The sequence below is a fragment of the Benincasa hispida genome, chromosome 12 (assembly GCF_009727055.1).
Source record: "Benincasa hispida cultivar B227 chromosome 12, ASM972705v1, whole genome shotgun sequence".
In the NCBI taxonomy this organism is placed as follows: Eukaryota; Viridiplantae; Streptophyta; class Magnoliopsida; order Cucurbitales; family Cucurbitaceae; genus Benincasa; species Benincasa hispida.
In genome coordinates, this window is record NC_052360.1 from 23,627,799 (window position 1) to 23,650,949 (window position 23,151).

The following is a 23,151-nucleotide window of genomic DNA, read 5'->3' on the forward strand; positions in this document are numbered from 1 at the left end:
TTAGTTTTGTAAAATTCCAAGAGGAGAGAACATTCGGTAATGAATTAATAGCTTGGACTTCTTCTTCAAGACGTCCACGTGGGTCTTGGCTTTCACTAGTAAGGGAGGTTAAAGATTTTCTTTGTTTGTTTTTCCTTTCTGTTTTGCTTGCTTAAATTTTTTTTAAAAAAAGAAACGGGGGCTTTACGAGATTTTTGAAGTAATTTTCTTTTCTTACATTTTAACTTGGAAAAAGTAAATTTTGAAGTAATTTTCTTTTCTCATCTCCCTCTCCTTCCGGTTCCGGGTTCGCGGTCAAGGCTGACCGCTCCTCAAAACCCTCCGAGTAGATGTTATACCCAAATTCTTCGTTCGCTCATTAATTTACCAGTCATGGCGACTACACTTATCTCTGGCCTTTCTTCAAACCTAAAACCTCCTCTTCTCTCTGCCATTTCATCTTCCCCTTTAACCCTTCGACCCCAAACCCAAAACGCTCCATTTTCTAACTTCCCCTTCAAAATTCAGAATCTCTGGCTCAATCCCGCAAGAAATTCCAATGTGTTATCCCATAATCGAAGTGGGTTTCTGATTTCAAGGAAATTGGAATCTTTCACCGTCTTTGCTGGGGATTCTGAAGCTCAAAATGATGATAGAGGGGAGAGTACAATGCCTGAACGGTTCAGGTATTTAACCAAAGAAGCTCCTGATCCTCCTGTGAGGTGGCCTTTCTTTGTGGGTAAAATCTTCTTCTCTTTACACTTTTTTTTTCTTTTTCTTGGTTGTTTTAGATGATTCAGAATCTGTTTTGTTTCTGGTCTGTTGAATTTTAACACTTCATATGTTGGTGAGCTCGGGATAGTTGAATTCAGGATAGAAAAGATTGCCAAAGTTGATTAACAGTTAATGAAGGACTAATGCTTTTACAATGACGCCTAATTTATAAAACTCGTTAGAGTACTGGTAGGATCCTAATTAGTTGATAAAAGGCCTTTTTGAAATATTTATCATTGTAACAAGAACACCTGTATCTACAATAGTTTCTAAGCTCCAGAGTTTTGAATTTCATTGCACAGGTTATGATACCTCTTAAGGCATGTTTCAGAGTGATTCTAAAATGGTTAAAATTGCCTTTGACATTTGCAAAATCATTCCGAAACATGTTTTTAATTATTCAAAATCAGTTTGGTTGATATGAGAATTGCATTTAAAGGTGTCAATTTGTATATTAAATTAATTTGAAGTGATTAAAAGCATGTTTGGGAGTGATTTTGAATATGATAAAAGTAATTTTAACAATTTTCAAAATCACTACCAAACATACACTTAGTTTGCCAATGCCTTTTCATGATAAGGGCGAAGTCTTGTGGCACACTAGTTTCTTTGCCGTCTTATGGGGTATTTGGATCGAGCGTGATAATAGGATCTTCAGACAAGTTGAGAGACTCGATACCTCTCCGTGGGCGTCAATCACAGGGCCTTTTTGTTATTATAAACTTGGTATGATTTTGTTGGATTGGAGTCTTTTCTTTAGTTAGTTCTTGCACTCTCATTTTTTGTTGGGGTTTTTTTTTTTTTTTCTTTTGTTCCTTATTCAGTTGTCTTTCTCAATGAAAGCTCAGTTTCTTATCGAAAAAAGGAAAAAAAATGGTATGCACATGTGAGTATGTGTTTGAAAGTTGGATGCTAACCTTCATATGTAATTAGCCTAAACCATTGCATAAGTTTTATGAGTTTTCTCTCCTATCATTTTAATATACTGAATTTGGATTCTCAGTAATGTATTTGAATCTTGTTCATTACTTCCCTTTCTGACGAGAAAAATTGGAAAGCTTATGGATTAAGCTTAATCTTGTTCATAGTGCCCGTTGAAGCTTGTGCAGATATGATATTTGTCTATTGTCCCAAACCACATCTCCCCACAATATGAGCAGCTTCTTTTTCTGCCTCATCCTTTGTTGTTAATCAGAATAATTCAACCTTAATTATATAGAAGTTCAAGTTCGTTATCTTTCGATATCATTATTGGAAGATGAATTAATTGCTTTTAAAGTAACAACTTTTATCCTTGGTTATAATGCAGCTCTGGCATTTATTCTCTATGCTTGGAGAGCAGTCTTGTTTGAACTTGCTAACTGGAGAAAGGCTGTTTTTGGGGTCTTTGGTTTTGTGGGATACATATTGAAAGGTGCTTTGGCTCTCGTCCTCTATGTTATTGGAGATCCTATCACTTCTATGATAAGAGGCATTGAGACTGCATTCTACACTATTCGATCTTTCTACTCAGGCATAGTCGCTTATGCGCCCATTCCCGAACTGACCACGATAATCATACTAGCCTCAACCGTGCTTGCAATTTCAGAAGCAAGTGCCCCAGATTCCGTTAGTAGTCAACCATATCTTCTAACGATATCAGGTCTTGCTGGCTATACAGTGGTGCGAGGTTACATTTCCGAGCCTTTCTTCTGGACGATTCTGTTGTGTGTATACGGTTTCTCTAGGTTCGTCAAAAAGAGAAATGATGTAACTTCTGCATTACCTGTTGCTGCTGTGTTTGCTGCCATAGGAGAGCCATGGGTAAGAATCTTGGCTATGGGTTCATTTCTGGCTTTGGCCATTGCTCACCATTGGAAGAAGCTTTCACAAGGAAAGAAAGAAGATGAGTACGAAGATGAAAAGGGTGTGTATCAGAGGGATGTTCCACTGCCTCTTTTGGGTGTAGCTTTAGCTATTGGAATCCATGCTGCTGCCAAATGGGCTGGATATAGGCACTTAACATGGATGATTGTATGAATATAAAGACTTCAATTTTGATGTGAGCTTTTTGATTGGAGATAGTGTATCAACTGTTAGTATTATGAGGAGGTACATTATGAGGACGTTGATTTCAAAGATGAAACCCTCTAATTTATCATTCAATATATATTTAAATTTTTAAAAATCTTTCTAGCTTAATAATCTAATTTACTTCCATAAATATAATATGAAAGTTTTATAAGAGCTAATTTTCTATATATATATATAAATTGATCAGTCTTATTAGATAACCATTTGTGTTTTTCGTTTTTTATTTTTTTTTTCCATAACTTTTTTACATTGTTTTTATCTTCCTAAAAACAGTATTTTGAATTCTTAATTAGATTGTAGAAACAAACCAAATTTTTGGTATTCAAAATTTAAGTTGCATTTTGAAATTTTTTTGTAAAAAAGTAAATAATAAAACAAGAAAAAAACCTTATTTGTGGAATTAGGGTTTAGATTACCCATTAGAATTTTATGTCGATGCATAACATAAAACTTTTTGCTCTCTTCCTCAAATTTTTCTACTTATTTAGGAAGAATTATTTAATAAAGTTTCTTGCTACTTTGATGATACTTTTGGACATCATGAATACTTTTATCTAGAAGATTTTGAGATAATTTTAAATGAAATCAAAGAAAAATAGTTATAAATAATTAACAAATGTTCCTGATCTTTTAGATGGTACATGAGTACATAAATTGAATGTTATTAATGGCCTCAATTTACATAATACTGATTTATGTGACGTGGCTCGCCACTTGATAGCGTGCCCTGCCACCTGGCAAATAGTCTCTTAACTTAAACTAGGAAAATTTTTAATACTACGAGAATATTGTACTCCCTTTATTCATATTAGGGATTTGTCTTCATAAATATTTATAGACTTCATATCAAAGTTGGTAAATCCCACCACATTTTTAAAACTATATTGATGTGACAAATAACAGATTTTTTCTCCTAACACCTTTTTTTCCCACTTAAACTAGAGAGTTCCCTCTTTTATCCCAACGCCTTTTTTTTTTTCGCTCTCCCTATTGTACATTGATGAGCCCACCTACTCAATGGACAACATTTAGCAATCATTTTGGTCCTATGTTATGCTATTTTCACTATTTAAATGCCTGTTTAACTTCGTAGGGTAACCCTACATGCTCATATTAACATACTCTTATGTACACATATTATAGGTTAGTTATGTCGCAATTCATTTATCAAAAAATAAAAAATAAAATAAAAAATGTTAGATGCACAAATATGCAAAAATTCACTTTATTTGCACGTGTTTCAATAGTAAATTTATTGAATCAAGAAAAATATGACCTACAATAAAGAACAATTTGGACATTAATGTAATACTTGTCATGTCACATTACCTCCGATTTTTAAGTTAGTTTATTTGAGGTTTAGAATGCAGCAAGAGATTTTAAAAATTATAATAGATTTACTCGTCCTAAAATTATAAAGATGTATATATAGGACGGATAACCTAAGAGTTTCCCCTTTTCCAATAGATATCTTGAGTTTTCACCATTTTCTCTAACTCATGCACGAGTCATGAGTGTGCAAATTGCACACCCTTGGACTAAGAAGGTCCACCTCTGCCTTGGTCAAGGTAAGTCATAGGCAGATTGGCCTATTGTTCATCTTGCTTATGACTCATTTGGGTTTTGGATTTAGTTTTGCGATTTTGAATTTTGGTTTTGTCCAGTTTGTACCCAAATAGTATTCAGCTTAACCTATTTTAATCTAAATTTAAAATTATCTATAATAATAACAAAAAAAAAAAAAATGATTGTAATTTTAAAAGTTTGAGAAACTAAAATATATCTTTTAAAAATTCAAAAGTTCCCAGAATAAATTTGAAAGTTGAAAACTAAAATAAATACCTTAGAAATTTAAGAATTAAAATGAAAGTATGAAAATAGATTTTAAAGGAGAAAAAACTGGCAGCTTCATGGATCCTTCAACTTGGAATTTGTTTTTTGGTTAGGGTCAGTCATAATGGTCCAATCCTTTCCTATTGCCCCAATTAATTCAATGAACCTTATATGAATAAGACCGAGTCACAATGACTTGTCTCTTTTTTCTTTGAATATGTCAAAAATATTTGTACAATATCAATTATACTTTAGTGGTGGATTCATAATAATATATCATAGAACTTGATATATTTTAGTATGACGATAAACAATATTTATAATCTAACACTGTACTTTGAAAATTATAACAATTTAATCCTATGATAAAGATTTCAATCAAAATTTTGTACCAAGGATTTAATATGGTTTGGGTTGACTTAAGAAAAAATATTTTTAAAAAATTCATTTTTATTTAAATACTTTTGTTAAAATTTAATTTAAAAACTATTTTGAATGATCGTCAAACACTCCAATTTCTTTCAAAATAACTTATTTTTTAAATTAAACACTTGAAAATGTAATTCAAACACATCTTAAAAGTTATTATTGTCTATAAATTAGATTTGATTCCTATCTTAATCAATTTACTGATCTACGTATTTATGCATTCATAACTCAACCACCGGCCTCTAGGATAACACCTCCAATAAAATAATGCCGAAGACGGACCGCTAATCGTTGAAGCATTGTATATATGAACTGTATTTTTTTAAGTTATGTTTAATAAATAATTGATCAACATATATATTTCAAACAAGACCAATCATTTTCTCTCTTTTTTTTAGGATAACAATGGTGGAAATAGAGATCGAATCTGTTGGATTGTATCAGCACGCAACGGAAGCAATGAGTATCGATAAGCACTCTAATTCATTAATTTTGGCCGAAATGAAAAATATTATAGCAGAAATTAATGGGTTTCAAGATATAATACCTTTAAAGAACCTTTGAAATCTCGATTTACAGCTACAAATTCCGAACCAAATCTTTGTGTAGACCACCACAAGATCTTCCCTACTATTCTCTTGGTGTTGTGGAACTCAAAATAAGCTGGAATCAAGGGAATCTGGAGAATGCTCACAACAGCAACCCAATGGAAGAACACATTCTTCACCCGCAAAATACTTTTGATTGCATTGTCTCAAAATCACTCCAATCTCTTCAATATATTACAGACCATCATGCAAAGAGAATAGTTGCATGGGATGCAACTCATGCTTGGAGTAATTGAAGCTTGAAGATGATGGGTTATTAGTGAGTTACTTGAAGATGGAGTTGGAAAAACTCATTTTTCCATTTGTGTAATTTTCTAATTCCAAATTCTTATTTTGATTTTAAAATCACTTTTGATTTAAAAATCAAAATTTATTAATTTTATAAATTAATTTTCTAATAAAATAAATAATTATTTAAACCATTTAATAATTCTAATTAATTTAATATCTAATATTAAATTAATTTTACACAAATTCATCTTCATATATTTAAATCATATTTAAATATATATTCTCCAATTTCGTTTAATTCTAATTTGAACGTTTCAAATTAACTTATCATGCTACTTTAGAGCTAATTCATTTTCGAGCTAGTAAGAGGACCTTGTGGACCTACAGATCATGGGCTCCAACGATCCGAGATTAAACGGTTAAACTCATTAGACCGAACTAACCCCATTCGTTAACTAATGAATCACTCCACTAAAGCCCATAGTTGAAATCCCCTCACTATAGATATATTATGTCCACTTGATATAACCATGATTAGTAAGTTAACCCTTCACAGGTTGTTCGTAATAACGGCTGGTTCGGATCTCTGTTTTATCCCTGAAATTAACTCTTGTTCCTTAAGTCCCATTGATCCCCTAATGAACAATTGTTTTGTGATTCAATCAACAAAATTGAGTCCCTCTCGAGCTAGTGAGAGGGCGGGGTCCCTTGTTCAAGACCCAGAACCAACACTTAAGGGAATAACCTCTCTACTATCCCTAAAAGCGGGTAAGAGTGAATTCCATCTAACACCCTATGTCCCCAGCTATCTATCCAGTCTTACCCCTAAAATAGGAGGTTATTGAGCTGACGCTGTTGAGCCAACCCTCACATATGCAAGTCTAAGGATAATTCTATATAAACAAGAGTTCATAGTTAGCTCAGGATTAAGGTCAAGTTACCTAGGTCATCACTTTGAAATAGTCAGTCTTAAACAGTAAACAACGTTATAAAGTAAGAGTGCCTGATTTCGTGGTCTGATCTTGTACAAACTTTTTTGCACAAGGACACCCCTACTTCTTATGTCCCAACATGAAAGAATTAGGACCACTTCGTTTGTAGCACTTTACAACTCTTTGCAACAACAGAGTATGTTGCATCCAATAGTGTTACCAGAATAAGGTACCCAACCTTATTCATATACTATAGATCATTTTGACTATTTCCTCGAACCTGATCTACCTTTATGTCTGCACATAAAGTTCAAGTACTCATCTAATAGTCAAGGGACTTTTAGGTTTATTGGATTTCTATTAAGCAAAACGTCTATTCAATAACACCTTATTGAATTTTCAGAATAAGTTCTATTGTCTACATACCACGAGTTTTAGGACATAAAACCCAACAGAATCTCCATATCTAAGATGGAAAATCATGTCAATAATCGTTGAACTATGCTTATTTTGTCAAGGCCAATTATTTTCACCCACCTCGATAAATAATTAAAATTTAATTATTTTAAGTCTCGTTTAATAACCATTTGAAAGTCAATTGATTATCAACCAAGATTTTAATAAATGTAATGAGTGGGGCTTAAACTTGAGTTTGGAGAAGGCTAAAATACAGATGTACCACTTAGCTAGCTAGTGGTTTTGAAACTATACTAATTATATTTATATATAAAAAGCATAAAGTTGAGGGGAGTTTGAGCCCCTCCTGGATCCATACTAAATTCGTCCGTGTTCTTAGTCAAAATCTAGAAGCACAAGCAAGTTTTCAAAACTTACTTTTTTAGCTTTTAAAATTTGACCGATTTTTTAAAACATTAGTAGAAAGTGGACAATATAGAATAAAAATTTAGATGTGGGAAAGTAGAGTTTAGAAACTTAATTTTCAAAAAGAAAAAGAAAATTTTAGTATATTGAAAATGAAGTAACTCAATATAAGAATATTCCCATACCAACTTAAATACATAATGTTTATTAATTTTGACTCGTTAAAACATGGTGTGTGTTTATATATATATGAACTATATTTTCTAGTTATGATTGCTAAATTGATCAACATATGAACACAAACAAGACCATATATTTTAGCCAGCATCTAAAAAAAAAAAAAAACTTGTGATTAATTAGTCGATACATCCCAAAGAATAAAAGGTCTGCCATGCATACTTATTAGGGATAATATCAATTTATACACCCTAAAGTTTAGATGATACCAATTTAAATCTTAAATTAATAATTGTATCAATTTAAATCTTTCATTTTTTTTTGGTGAATCAATTTATACCCTCCACTATTTTTTATTTAAAAAACCTTGAGCAAAATTTATAGTGTGTGACAAATAATCCCTAAACTTTCATAAAATAATCGATTTAGATTCTTAATCCTAATTTTCTTTGAGAATCATGTATCTATTTAATTTAATTGTCCATTTTATAAAACCGACATTTGAAGAAATATACACCCATTTGAAATTAATGTATGAATGATTTTAAAAGGTAATTACAGTGAAATTTAATAAATTGATAGGACAATGGTCATTTAGAGACAAATAGATATTTGCGGTATTTATTGCTTTTGGAAACATCATCACATTTTATTCCAATTGTTGATTAGTTCACTACCGCGTTATGAAGACCAAGTACTTGCTATAGGTCGTTACATTTGTCGACATTCAAAGAAAATGAAAACCAATAATTGTTTGTTGACATTTCAAATGAGCTTTAATTTTTCCACAAAAGTTTCAATCAAACTTTGGTATATAAATACAATTCATATCATTTCAATAATTTATATCAAAACATCTTTCTTTTTAGTCTCAAACTAAAAACCAAATATTCTCAAAATCATTCAATATGTCATCTCTTTCAAGCCTTCTTTTCCTTAGCTTTTGCTTTTCTTTGCTATTTTTCTGCTCAATTTCTGAAGATGACCAACGAAAGGCAACTCTTATTTTTGCCTCTAATATATTATCTCAATTTTTTTTCTTTTTCTTTTTGGTTTAATATGTAATTATTAATATATATTTTTTTTTTACTTTGCAGACGTATATTGTATACATGGGAAGTCATCCAAAACACCAAGTTTCAACCTCATCTCATCATATGAGAATGCTACAAGAAGCCATCGGGAGGTGATTATAATCGTCCAACTTTAATTTAATAGGGGCTAGGTTTAATTATTAATCTAGTCTTTGAATTTTTGTGTTCGTGTTTAATAGATCTAATTTGAAAAGTATGTATAATAAGTTTCATTACTAAATTAGCTAGAAGTCATTGCCATATTCAATGTTTCTTAAGTTGTTGGTTTCAAATATTGTGTCTAAAGATATCGAATTGGAAATGAATTTATCAGACAAAAAATTGAAAATTAATTTGATATGTTAACATAAAGTGAAGAGAGTTCAGTGACTTATTTTATTAGACATATATTTTTTTAAATCTAGAACTTATAAAATACAAATTATATAATTGAGAAATCTATTAGACACATTTTTAAAACTAAAAAACATGTCTTTGACGACACATGTTTGAATGTTCAAAACTAAACTTATACTAGATAATCAATTCATTATTTGTTAGATCAAACTCATATGTTATGATCATCAAATGTACTGACTAAGAAAAAAAAAACTCTTATTTTCAGTACTTTCGCTCCACACTCTTTGCTCCATAGCTACAAGAGAAGTTTTAATGGCTTCGTTGCGAAGCTAACTGAAACTGAAGTAAAAAAAGTTTCAGGTACGTACATCTTCATAAACCTTAAGGATATGCTTTTTTTTCCCATGGGATCAAGGAAAATAAGTCCTATGATGTGAAGACATGTATAATATATTAGCACCATTTCTAATTTCAAAGAATTATATTATTTAAATTTAAGACTTTTTATATTAATCGTCCGTGTAATAGGTTAGCTAATGCTTTAGCAAAAGAGGCCAGGACTAACCATCAGGATAGTATTTGGGCTTGGGATTTTCCAGTCCGTTTTCTCATTGTGGCTAAATCGGATGTTACTCATTCTTAGTCCATAAGGCAGCATAAAATTCTTTCCATTTTTTTTTAAAAAATTAAGGATTTTTATCGTTTAATTATGTGTAATATATTTGAACTATATGGTTGTACATTTTCCACGTCGGTCCATAATATATATATATATATTTTTTTTTCTTAATTTTAGAAATGAAGGATGTAATTTCAGTTTTTCTAAATGAAAAAATACAACTTCACACAACAAGATCCTGGGATTTCATGGGGTTGACCCAACAAGTTAATCGAGTTCCATCAGTGGAAAGTGATATCATTGTGGGAGTATTTGACACCGGAATTTGGCCAGAATCCCCTAGTTTCCTCGACCATGGATATGGCCCGCCACCGCCAAAGTGGAAGGGTTCTTGTGAAGTCTCATCCAATTTCTCTTGTAACAAGTAAGTTCACAAACAAAATACATCAGAATTTTTTACATTGATTCCATATTGCCTATTATTTAATTGTAACGTCTCGAATTTAAGAGGGGGACATTGAATGAACCGAGATCACATCTAAATGAGATGATCAATTTTAAATCTGAGACATTACATTAATTATCTAAAATTATGCTTGGGAGTGCTTTTGTAATGATCAAAATCACTTTTGACGTGGCTAAAATCACGTTTCTAGTTGATTGTCAAACACCAAAATTTAGAAATTGTGGTACTTTGACAATGATAGAAAAATGATTTTTGAAACATCTAAAAAAAAATAGTTTGATTTCAAGTAATTTTTGTTAGGTGATTGTGAATGTTTTTTTTTTTTTTTTTTTTTTAATATTGGTATTTCATTTTTCAAAATTCTCCTCCTCTTATGTCACTTTATTTTGTCCTAAAATTTTTAGAAAATGTGTATATTTCTTTTTAAAATTTTTTATTTCTTCTTATCTTACGCTCCCCCTAATTATATCAGCTCTAAAGTTTTTATCATGTTAACCACTAATTTTGTTTTATTATTATTTTTTTAAAATTACATTATTCTCATTTTTTTTCTCTCTTCAAATGGTTTTAACTTCTCTCAAAATTTTCTCTCTCGAGCTGTTTTTAAACATCTTTCTCTAACTTTGTGCTCTTGATTTTTTCCTCACTGCTAAGTTTTTTTTCTCTCTTTATAAAGTTATTCTCCCCAATTTTTCGTCACCAATTTTCTTTTATATCTTTGTTATTTTATTTCTCTATATTCAAAATTTCATTGCTTTGAAAATGTTCTCTAGTTCGGACCTTTTTAAATATAAAAAATTAAAAAAATTTACACTTTATGTTAGAAAAAAAAAGTGGAGGACAAATATGAAAAATGAGAGATATATGTTTTCCATTCAACTAAGCATGCCTTTATATAGGCTTATAAACATAACCATAGGAATGCCAATGGTTTAAAGCTATAAATGTCATCAAATGCTCATAACTCACATAACTTCTATAACTCAAAAATCACTATTGGTTACAAAAAACTAAAAGTCACAAAACCCAAAAGTCACACTAAATGCCACAAATAAAGTATAATAATGACAAACTTTTCAACACCCCCTTAAACCTGATTTGTTACACCAAGTAAACTCCTCATTTTGATAAAAGTCTCCAACTTGAGGGGTTTTGTGAAAATGTTTGCCGCTTGGTCTTGTGGCTTGATATATTTGAGTTCTACTTCTTTCTTCGTAATGCAATCCTGAATGTAGTGAAATCGGGTATCAATGTGCTTGCTCCTCCCATAAAATACTGGATTTTTGGCTAAGGCAATAGCCGATTTGTTGTCAACAAAAATCTCCATTGGACCTTCCATTTGAAACTTCAACTCCTTCACTAAGTTTCTTAGCCAAATTGCATGACATACACGTGAAGTTGCTGCGACGTACTCTGTCTCACATGTTGATAATGTGACTATGGGTTGCTTTTTCGACATCCATGTGAACGCCGTTTCACCAATAAAAAACACAAGTCCCGTAGTGCTCTTTCAATCATCCAAATCACTACTCCAATCACTATCGCAATAACCAACAATATCAAAATTGCTAGAAGAGACATAGGAAAGACCATACCCAATCGTCCATTTGATGTAGCGAAGTATCCTTTTTGTCATTTTGCAATGTGTTTTTGTCGGTTCCTCCATAAATCGACTAATAATTCCAACCGAATAAAGAATATCCGATCTTGTACATGTCAAGTATCTCAAACTTCCAACCAAGCTTTTGAAATATGTAGAATTTACCTTCTCTCCTCTATCTTGCTTGGTGATTTTGACTCCACATTCCATCGGTATTCCAACTGGATTAGCATCATTCATATTGAACTTCTTGAGCACTTCTTTAGCATAGCCCTCTTGGGATATAAAAATCCCATCTTCACCTTGTTTGACCTCGATCCCAAGATAGTAACTCAGGAGATCAATGTTCGTCATTTTAAACTCCTTTGCCATCTCTCTTTGAACTCATCAAACATGCTAGGATTGTTTTCGGTAAATACTAAATCATCAACATATAAACAAATGATTAGTATGCTTTCATCTTGCATTTTGATGTAGAAAGCATACTCATAAGGACACTTCATATACTTCTTCTCTTGAAAGTACTTGTCAATCTTCGAATTCCATGCTCTTGGTGCTTGCTTTAAACCATAAAGTGCCTTCTTCAATCGAAGCACTTTATCTTCTTCACCCTTGACTTCATAACCCAATGGTTGTTCCACATCGACCTCTTCCTCAAGAATTCCGTTCAAAAATGCTGATTTGGCATCCATTTGATGTATCTTCCAATGATTATGGGCTGCCAAAGCAATAATCAAACGAATAGTTTCAAAGCAAACAACAGGGACAAATACCTCATCATAATCGATGCCATGTCGTTGGCTATACCCTTTCACCACTAGTCTCGCCTTATGCCTCTCAATATCGCCATTGACTTTTCTCTTTGTCTTGTATACCCACTTCACTCCGATCATTTTGTGCCCTTTTGGAAGCTTGGTTAACTCCCATGTGTCATTTTTCTCTATCGCTCGAATTTCTTCATCCATTGTATCCTTCCATTTCTTGCTTGTAATGGCTTCTTGGAAACTAATAGACTCACAATCACCAAAAAGACAATAGAGAATTGTGTCATTTTGATTTTCATTTACCTCATTAAGTTCCTGTAGACTTCAAGTTCCTCTTGGGCCAATTTTGTTCTCTGAATCGTTGGATGAACCTTCAGATGATGATCGATCGGTCGAATGACGTGACATTGGAATGGGAAAACCTTCACCCATTTCATCCCTGGTCGGCTCATTTTCATCGTCTTCTTCAAAATATGGAAGGAAATCATACTCCTCCTCTTGTATATTCCAATCCCAAGAGGCTTCCTCATAAAAAACAACATCACGACTAATCATTACCTTCCCATTCAAAGGATTGTAAAGACGATAACCCTTTGAACTTGCATCATACCTGATGAAGATGAGTTTCTCGCTTCGATCATCGAGCTTGGTCCTTTTTCTTCCGACACATAAGCATATGCAATACTCCCAAACACCTTGAAGTGACTAATCCCGGGTATTCTTCCGTTCCATGCTTCTTGAAGTGTCTTGTCAAGCACACTTTTGGTTGGTGCTTGATTTGTCAAATAAACCGTACAAGCTACGTTCTCTGCCCAAAATTCCCTCGACATCTTCTTTGTCTTTAGCATGCTTCTTGCCATGTTCAAGATTGTCCGATTCTTCCTCTCCACCATGCCATTTTGTTGCAGTGTCCTTGGGACTGCTAATGGACGTCAGATGCCTTTTTCATCACAAAATTGTTTGAATTCATTTGATGTGAATTCACCACCTCGATCGGTTATCATGGCCTTGATTGTAAGGTTGCTTTCATTCTCCACACGTGATTTAAATCTCTTGAAGATTTCAAATATGTCTGATTTTTTCTTCAAAAAGTACACCCATGTTTTTCTAGAAAAATCATCGATAAAAAGAAGGAAATATTTACTTTTACCATGAGACTTTGATTTGATCATTCCACACACATCGACATAGATGAGTTTTAAAGGCTTCTTTGCTCTTGTCATAGACTCCTTCAGAAAACTACTTCGATGATGTTTGCCAAGCAAACACCCTTCACACACTTGGTTTGGCTTGTGAATGTGTGGTAAACCTTGCACCATCTTCTTCTTCGACAAATCTTCTAGACTTCCAAAATTGAGGTGCCCGAACCGTAGATGCCATAGCCAAGAGAGATCTTCATAACACTTCTTCAAGCATTTTGGAACATCATTACATATATTCAAAGGAAACATTTGGTTTTAGTCATGGAGACTTTAGCAATAAGTCTCGCATGATTATCCCTCAAATACAAACAATTTTTTTTCATTTGAAGTTCAAAACTTTTCTCTAACAATTGCCTTACACTCAATAAATTATTTTTTACATTGGAAATGTAATAACCATGTGTGATATATTGATTTTCTCCATTTTTTAACCAAATGAAAATTTTACCTATTCCTTTTATGGCGGCCAAAGAATTGTCTCCAAAGGCAATAATACCTTTCTCCATCTCGTTCAACTCCACAAACATCTCGTGTTTTCCACACATATGATTCGAGGCTCCTGTGTCAAGATACCACATACTATCTTGATTCTCTTTTTCTCTCTTTGAAATCATAAATAAGGTTCCATTCTCCTCTGTATAATTGGATTGCCCTTGATGGGTTTTTGATGTGCTAGCAATTGATCGGTCCTGATGCTTTCGATCAATCGACTCTGTTTGAGATGAGTAACATTCATTTGCATAATATCCATTTTTGTTACAATTATAACATTTTACCTGAGATTTATCTCTCCCGGACCTTCACCACGTCTTCCACGACCTCGACCTCCTCTTCCTCTTGAGGATTCAGACGAGTTTTGAGAAACATCAGTGTTGGCTTCACCTCTTACACCATGGCCTCGACCACTACGACCTCTACCACATCCACGACTATTCTCTTTCTTGATTTTGAGTTGGAGAAGTTATTCAACAGTCTCTATTTGCTCCATCTTCCTTTTCTTTTTCTCCTCATAGGCTTGTAACGAGCCTATAAATTGTTCAGTTGTCATGTTCTCGAGATCCTGTGTCTCCTTGATCATCGTGGCGATAATCTCAAACTTTGTATTTAGGCTTCGTAAAACCTTCTCCATGACACGAACATCAGTGATTTCTTCACCATTCTGTCTCAATTGGTTGACGACAGCCATTATTTTTGTATGATATTCCGCTATCACCTCCATCTCCTTCATTTGTAAAGATTCAAACTCACCACTTAAGGTTTGCAACCGTACCTTTTTCACACGATCGGATCCTCTATGAGTCGATTGGAGCTTGTCCCATGCCGCCTTTGACGTTTCCGCATTGGCGATGGTCTCAAACATATCTTCGTCCACCGATTGATACAAGATATAAAGGGCCTTCTTGTCCTTCTTTCTTGTCTCCTTTAACTGCGCTTGATCAGCTCTAACTTCTGCCACTTGGAAACCGTTCTCCACGATCTCCCACACGTCTTGTGCTCTTAGTAATGCTTTTATCTTGATGCTCCAATTGTCATAGTTGAGCTTGGTAAGCATTGGTAGCTGAAGTGAACCTATCCCACCGCTGGCTATTTTTCTCTCAATATTTTCTACTAGCTTTGATACCACTATGTTAGAAAAAAAAAGAGGAGGACAAATATGAAAAATGTGATATATATGTTTTCCATTCAACTAAGCATGCCTTTATATAGGCTTACAAACATAACCATAAGAATGCCAATGGTTTAAAGCTATAAATGTCATCAAATGCTCATAACTCACATAACTCCTATAATTCAAAAATAATTATTGGTTACAAAAAGCTAAAAGTCACAAAACCCAAAAGTCACACTAAATGCCACAAATAAAGTTTAATAATAACAAACTTTTCAACACTTTATAGCAAAAAGTTCAAAAAATATAAAATACTTTTAGAGTTTTTTGTGTAAATATTTTTTGAATATTTCTATTTATAAGAATTTCCTTTTTAGAAGATCTCAATGTAAACATTTATTCTAAAAGTTAATCTCAAATATGTTCTTGAGCGATGATTGAAAATCCCATTTAGTTTTGATTGTACTAAATCACTTTTAAAATTGTAGAATCAAATATTAAAAAGATGATATATAAATCATGGGTTAATAAACTAATTTGGTTAAAACACTACTTTTAAAAACATTCCCTAACATACGACGAGCCTAACATGAGCTTGGATGTTGTATGTAGTAAAATCATTGGAGCTCGATCATATCGTCGCAATGGTCAGTATCCAATAAACGATATCAAAGGTCCAAGAGATTCAAACGGCCATGGGACGCACGTAGCATCGACGGTAGCAGGCGGGTTGGTCAGGCAAGCGAGTATGCTTGGTCTCGGCTCTGGCACGGCAAGAGGAGGAGTCCCGTCGGCACGTATCGCCGCCTACAAAGTATGTTGGTCAGACACTTGCTTTAGTGTTGATATTCTTGCAGCATTTGATGATGCTATTGCCGATGGGGTTGACATCATCTCCATGTCCCTTGGACCAAGGAAGCCGATAGCTAATTACTTTAGTGACCCCATCGCCATCGGAACTTTCCATGCAATGAAGAACGGAATCCTTACATCAACGTCTGCCGGCAATGATGGTCCAAGCTCTTTCACCCTTACAAACTTCTCACCTTGGTCTTTAACGGTGGCAGCCAGTACTACCGATAGGAAATTTGTAACTGGTGTTCAACTTGGAGATGGAAGAAGGTTCAATGTATGTCAATTAATTAGTCTCCTCTGTTTTCTAACTAATTGATTTTTTGTCTTTTGAATATTAACTGTATTAACTCTATTTTCTTTATTTTTTTTTCCTTTTGTAGTAAAGAGTTATAATCTTAACCAAATTCTAAGGGTCTGATTGAAGAAAAAAATATTTTTAGAAAATTCATTATTTAAATAGTTTCGATAGAAACTCTTTAAAATAAAAATACATGTCTTTTATAAAAGTGTTTTTATGTAAAGTTTGTTTCGTTTGTTATATAATAAAAATATTTTTATAAATTTTAAATTATTATAAAAGAATTCGCTCGTGGCTGTGGTTGGTGGTCATCGTTGTCGGTCGTCGGAGATGGTATTTGGAGGTTGGCCGACAACGATTGGCGAATGTGGTGATTGGAGTTGACTCATGACGATTTCTGAAGTTTCTAATATAAATTAGGGAGAGATTAATCATTAAATACTTAAAATTTATTTTTCTAAAAGTTGGTTTCAAGTATTTTTATCCTAAAGTAACTTATTAATATATATACTTTTCATATGTTTATAACAGGGAGTGACAATCAATACATTTGATTTAAATGGAACACAATATCCATTTGTGTATGCTGGAAATGTACCAAATGTTACCGGTGGCTTTAATGGATCCATCTCCAGGTTACTACTCAATTTTCATCTTTAATGATCTTGATTCCCCACTATATAATTTAATGATGTATTTAGGGGAATTGATTAATTATATCAAAATAATCATCGATTTATTTATTTATTTTGTATTAGTAAATATTTCATTTATGGTCTTTTTTTTTCCTATTAAGTTCAATTACTTGCGACCGTCGAGCATGTATATACTTTCACCAATTGAGTTATATTCGCTAAATTTATAGTCCCAAGTATGTTATCTAATATTTCAGATTTTTCTTTCTTAATTCTTTTGTGAAATAGATTTTGCTTGGGAAACACAGTGGACAGGGAATTGGTGAAGGGTAAAATTGCCCTTTGTGATATTTTGGTACCACAAACACTTTTAGGTTCTATAGAAGGGGCGGTTGGAATTATAATGCAAGACAAAAGTCCAAAAGATCTCACATTCTCTTTTCCCTTGCCTGCCTCCCATCTTGGCACACAAGAAGGAGCTCTCATTTCTTCTTATCTCAACTTAACTAGGTAAATTATTATACTCACTAATTACAAAATTCACATATTATTAATTATTAATTAAGGATGGATTAATTAATTAATTAATTAATTAATTATCTACATGATTATTTACAGCCTTCCAACAGCAACAATATCAAAAAGTATTGAAGGAAAGCATGAAGCAGCTCCTTTTGTTGCATCTTTCTCTTCAAGAGGTCCAAATCCAACAACCCCAAACATTCTCAAGGTATAATCAACTTCTAACTTTCTTTTACAATACTAAACTCATGGAAATGAAGAGTCACATATCATTTATAATATAACGATATTTTATAAGTAATTTTTTTTGTGATTGATTTTTCTTTTTTGGAAGTGCAGCCAGATTTGAGTGGTCCAGGAGTTGAAATTCTTGCAGCATGGAGTCCTATAAGTTCTCCTTCAACAGCTAAAGATGACAATAGAAAACTTCTTTTTAATATTATTTCAGGGACTTCAATGGCTTGCCCACATGCTACAGCAGTTGCTGCCTATGTTAAATCATTTCACCCTTCTTGGTCTCCTGCTGCCCTTAAATCAGCACTTATGACAACAGGTAATTAATACTAATCTATTTGCCTTTTGTTAGATCATCGATTCACCATTAAACTTAAGTTGATAGGTAAATATAAATTTAATATTATATTAATACCTATTCTACTACCATCTTAAATTACCGATTGACCTAAAAACATATGTTGATAGATGAAGGTAAATTTAATATCATATCATTTAACACCTTCTAATTAGGTTACACTCATTTTGTAACCTAGTCCAACCACAGCCAAAATATTAGAAGGAAAAAAAGTTTGTCACGTGTAAACTCAACCGTAAAAAATGGGTGTAAACCAACTACCAAACAAGTAATTTTTTTGGAAAAAAGTTACATTTTTGGTTCATAGGTTTTGGGTTTAATTTTCATTTGGTTTTTAGGTTTCAAAGTGTTTCACTTTTTGACTTTAAGGACCTCTTTGGTTGGCAATCTAGACTATGATTTATGTTTTCATATTCACTAAATTTAGTAAATATGTGTTTGGTTGACAACTTAGATTTTGTTTCCAAATACAATATTCAGATTTTATAATCCAAACACTGCAAAAAGCAACATTTTTACGTTTTCATTGTATCCAGAATTTGAATCTTTTCGTGTTATAAACTCAATTTTTAAAATTAATATATATATAATGTTATGTATTATAAGTTAGGTTAAATTGCAAATTTGATCCATGTGGTTTGGATAAAGATAGGAGTTAGTTCCTATGATTTTAAAAGTTAGACTATAATCTTTATGATTTGATATTTACTATATATATAGTCCCTATATGGTTTATTAAAATCCTCTTAAATAATTTCTAGCATAGAGACTATTTATAAAGCTTTTATCAAACAATAGAGTCTAAATTCAAATAATAAATCATAAGACCTGAATTTTAATTTCCTCCAAACTCTAGGGACCAAATTTAGAATTTATCTATAAATTATATAATATTATAAAATAGAAACTACACAATTTTTTTAACATAAAACATGTTCATAAATTAATTAATAATAGTGTATTATCAACTAATATTTAGTAAGTAACTACAACTAGCAATTTTCAACTCTTTATAATTCATTTTTGAATCTGCCACCAAACATATTTCTAAAAGTATGAAATACAACATTGTTTTCATTTAATCCATATCTTTTAAATTTATGTTTTCAGATTCTCTATCAAACAGCCCGATTTAGTTTGATTTTAATTTAGTCCCTAAGTTTCAAAATGTTGCAATTTTACCTTTGAGATTTGAGTTGTCTCAATTTAGTCCCTAGGTTTCAACACTCATACTTTCAACCTTGATTTTTTTTACTAAATACTCACTTCAGTATTAGACATTAATGTCTATTAATTAATGTAAAATAGTTATGAAATGAAAATTTTTAATTAACATTAATATTGATGAACAAATAGTGAAACTTAATTAATTATAAATATTTTAAATTTTGTAAATTAATTAATTGATATAAACCCACTAAAAATTAAATGTGAGTATTTTAAAAAAATGAAACTAAAAGTGTAAATCTTGAAATCTAGAGAGAAATTGAAACAAAACTCAAATTTCAAGGGTAAAATTGTAACATTTTGAAACCTACGGATTAAATTGCAATCAAACTCAAAATCTAAGGAGTACAAATGTAACATTTTGAACATAGGGACCAAATATAAACTAAATCCAAAACCCACGGGAAAAAATGTTTGGTTTAAATACTACTTTTCGTTTATTTTTGTACCTATACTTTCAAAATGTTCGTTTTGATTCCTATACTTTCAACTTTGATTCGTTTTGATATCTGTACTTTCAAAATGTTCATCTTAATTTGGTCCTTGAACTTTAAAAAAAGTGGTCAATTTGATCCCTTATCAATGAAGTAAAAATGAAAATGAAGGGACCAAAATGGTCACTTTTCGAAAGTATAAGAATTCAAATGCACCAAACTAAATAAAAGTACAAGGACTAAAATGAACATTTTGAAAACATATAAACCAAAATGAACTAAAGTTGAAAGTATAAAGACTATTGATGCAAAAATCCGAACAAGGGAAACACATTTAACCTTCACGTAACACTAGTAGTAAAATTGTTTGAAGGGGGAAAGAGCGTTGCTTACAAAAGAGAAAACTTGCACACTGATGTGGTGTTTACCACACGCACTCTGATGCTTAAAGCTAGAGAGTGAAAGAATGTAGAAGGTAGAGAGTCTAAGTATAAGATTCCTATTACCTCATATGAAGCTATAATGATGTATTTATATGTAGATAAAGTTGATCTAGATCTTCTCTTTTTCCCTTTTGAAATTTGATTATTTGATAACCTGCTCAAATCTTACATGGGATTCTTGGGCTCTGGTGTGTGGCCAGCATGCTCTATGTGAAAGTTGGACTTCTCGGCCTCGAAGGGGCCAGGATCGACCTTGGACTCCAAGGTCGAGGGCAAGTTGGGCCTTTGAGCCAATTAGGGCTCATATGGGGAGTTGGACCCAACTCCCCACCTTTAGCCCATCATAATCCTGTTTTGGTCACAGTCCGATTTTATTTTTTCCTTATTGATAGATCTATCATCTTGGTCCAAAATTCATTCGTAACATAGATCAAACTGAACATTTAAACCTTTTTTTTAATAGTATTTTGATGTCCACATAGAAATCAAAGTGTCACAACTTCTAAATTATGATTCTCTTTTATTCATATTATTGTCACAAAAATAGAGTTAAGTTAACACAATTTGAATGTATGTAATACAGCATTTCCTATGAGAGCTGAACTTAACAAAGATGCAGAATTTGCATATGGTTCAGGCCATATAAATCCACTTGGTGCAGTGAATCCTGGTTTGATCTACAATGCTTCAGAAATTGACTATATAAGATTCCTATGTGGCGAAGGTTATAACACCACTTTACTCCAACGAATCTTTGAAGATAATTCTACATGTTCTCCAACCAATTCTGACCAAGTTTTTGACCTAAATTATCCTTCATTTGCTCTTTCCACACATATCTCAACCTCATTCAATCAAACTTACAAAAGAAGGGTCACGAATGTTGGGTCAACAAATTCTACATATAAAGCCACAACTTTTGCTCCTTCAGGGATTAATATTTCAGTCAATCCTTCTATTCTTTCATTCAAAGCCTTGGGTGAAGAGCTAAAATTTGAGCTTATAATTGAGGGAAAAATCAGTAGAAGCATTGAATCGGCTTCCTTGGTTTGGGATGATGGTGTACACAAAGTGAGAAGTCCTATAATCGTCTTTGATTCTGATCCCTTCATTCACTAGTAAGTTTATAATTTCGTGTATTATCTCATTACCTAGGTTTCCAAATTATTAAACATCAATAAATGTATTAAAAGTTTTTTTTTCTCTTTGTCAAAACGAGCATAGCTCAACTAGCATATGGATGCATTAGCAACCTAGAGATTTGCGGTTTGAATCCCTTGTCCCTGTTGTCCTAAAAAAAGTTACTTCGTTTCATTAGCTATGTTCGTTGTGTACTTGTGTATATTTTAGTCTTTCAAATTTTCAATTTTAAAAAATAGGCTTACAAAATTTTTAATTTTAAATAGAATATAAGATTAATTGATTGTTGCAATTTATGCTGGATCAAACCTCTTTTCGTTTGAAAACTATTTGATTTTTTTTGTTTTTGGCTCTAGGAATAGCAATTATATATTTTATTTCAAACCACTTTTACAATGTTTTCATCTCCATCAAAAGATATTTTGAACTTCTCAAACAAATTCTAGAAACGAACCATTTTTATTTTTTTTCAAAATTTGAGTTGCATTTTAAAAATATTTGTATGAAGTAAATAAGAAAATAAAGAAACTTTGTTAATTAGTGGAATTAATGTTTATAAGTGGATCAATATAGACTCAATTAAAATTTTATATTAAAATTGTTTCATACATAAGACTTCTTTAAAGGAAGATTTGTACGAATGACTCAAAATTGGACTCAAAATGCCAAATGACCGGGATTTTCAAAAGAATATCGAATGGTCCTTTACTATCATCAACTTTGAGAGAAATTATCAAAATAGCTTTCTACACATGAAACCCTAATAAGCGACCTATATTTCATTAATATTCAAGTTTTTCCTTATTTATAAGAATGTCTAACTTCCTTAAAAAATACAATAAAATTAGGCAAAATTAGCATTCATTCCTCAACAATAAATTATTACGTTTTCTAAAAAGGAGAGAGAAAAGGATTTTAAGTGAGGCACGTTCGTTTAGGAAAATTATATTAATCATAATATTTTTCAGATACTCACAACTTTTCATATTCTTCAATTTCTCTCTCAAAACCCTCATATATATATATATATATTCAATATATACTATGATATATGTATTTTTTTTTTCTTTTTTTGTAGCCTTTATAGGAAATTTGATTATATTGTGATATATGTATTCGTTTATTTGATATAAAAGAGAGTTTTTTCCTCCAAAATTTCGACTTCATGTATTATGATATATACAAAATTTGATTTGTTGAGATTTCTGACTATCTAAATGATATATATATATATATTATGATGTAAATGAAATTTGTGATATACTATGATTTATGTTGAACATTTAGCCAATATATAATTTGTATGTCGTGATATATTTCATATATTTGTTTATATGGTGATTTATGTCAAGCATTGAGTCAAACTTTAATTTATATACTGTGGAATATTTCATATATTGATTAGGATATTTTCAAATAGCTAACAAAAAATTCTAAGGTATATTTAAAATAAC

At 32.0% G+C, this 23,151-nt stretch overlaps 2 protein-coding genes across 3 annotated transcripts; both read left to right on the forward strand.

Annotated features, from left to right (window-relative positions):
* Nucleotides 1-261: 261 nt before the first annotated feature.
* On the forward strand, nt 262-2,878 carry LOC120092540. Of its 2 annotated transcripts, none has more exons than XM_039050655.1 (2): nt 262-718; nt 2,063-2,878. In XM_039050655.1, exons 1-2 carry the CDS (start codon nt 373-375, stop codon nt 2,770-2,772), a joined length of 1,056 nt encoding a protein of 351 aa, XP_038906583.1. In that variant the 5' UTR covers nt 262-372; the 3' UTR covers nt 2,773-2,878. The 2 variants fall into 2 exon arrangements, with proteins under 2 accessions (XP_038906583.1, XP_038906584.1); XM_039050656.1 differs by lacking the exon at nt 262-718 and adding an exon at nt 768-1,479.
* Nucleotides 2,879-8,700: 5,822 nt separating this feature from the next.
* On the forward strand, nt 8,701-21,878 carry LOC120067009 (cucumisin-like). Its single transcript, XM_039018372.1, has 10 exons — nt 8,701-8,853; nt 8,956-9,044; nt 9,557-9,651; nt 10,088-10,334; nt 16,164-16,680; nt 17,236-17,339; nt 17,628-17,849; nt 17,958-18,069; nt 18,201-18,414; nt 21,141-21,878. The coding sequence occupies exons 1-10, from the start codon at nt 8,767-8,769 to the stop codon at nt 21,674-21,676; spliced, it is 2,223 nt and encodes a 740-aa protein (XP_038874300.1). The 5' UTR covers nt 8,701-8,766; the 3' UTR covers nt 21,677-21,878.
* Nucleotides 21,879-23,151: the final 1,273 nt, after the last annotated feature.

What these genes read in the sequence shown, in the direction of transcription:
- LOC120092540 (XM_039050655.1), top strand. Translation starts at nt 373, where the DNA reads ATGGCGACTACACTTATCTCTGGCCTTTCTTCAAACCTAAAACCTCCT. An exon ending in GAGGTGGCCTTTCTTTGTGG is followed by an intron (nt 719 to 2,062) that starts GTAAAATCTTCT and finishes GTTATAATGCAG; the next exon opens with CTCTGGCATTTATTCTCTAT.
- LOC120067009 (XM_039018372.1), top strand. Translation starts at nt 8,767, where the DNA reads ATGTCATCTCTTTCAAGCCTTCTTTTCCTTAGCTTTTGCTTTTCTTTG. An exon ending in TCTTATCTCAACTTAACTAG is followed by an intron (nt 17,850 to 17,957) that starts GTAAATTATTAT and finishes GATTATTTACAG; the next exon opens with CCTTCCAACAGCAACAATAT. An exon ending in ATCAGCACTTATGACAACAG is followed by an intron (nt 18,415 to 21,140) that starts GTAATTAATACT and finishes TATGTAATACAG; the next exon opens with CATTTCCTATGAGAGCTGAA.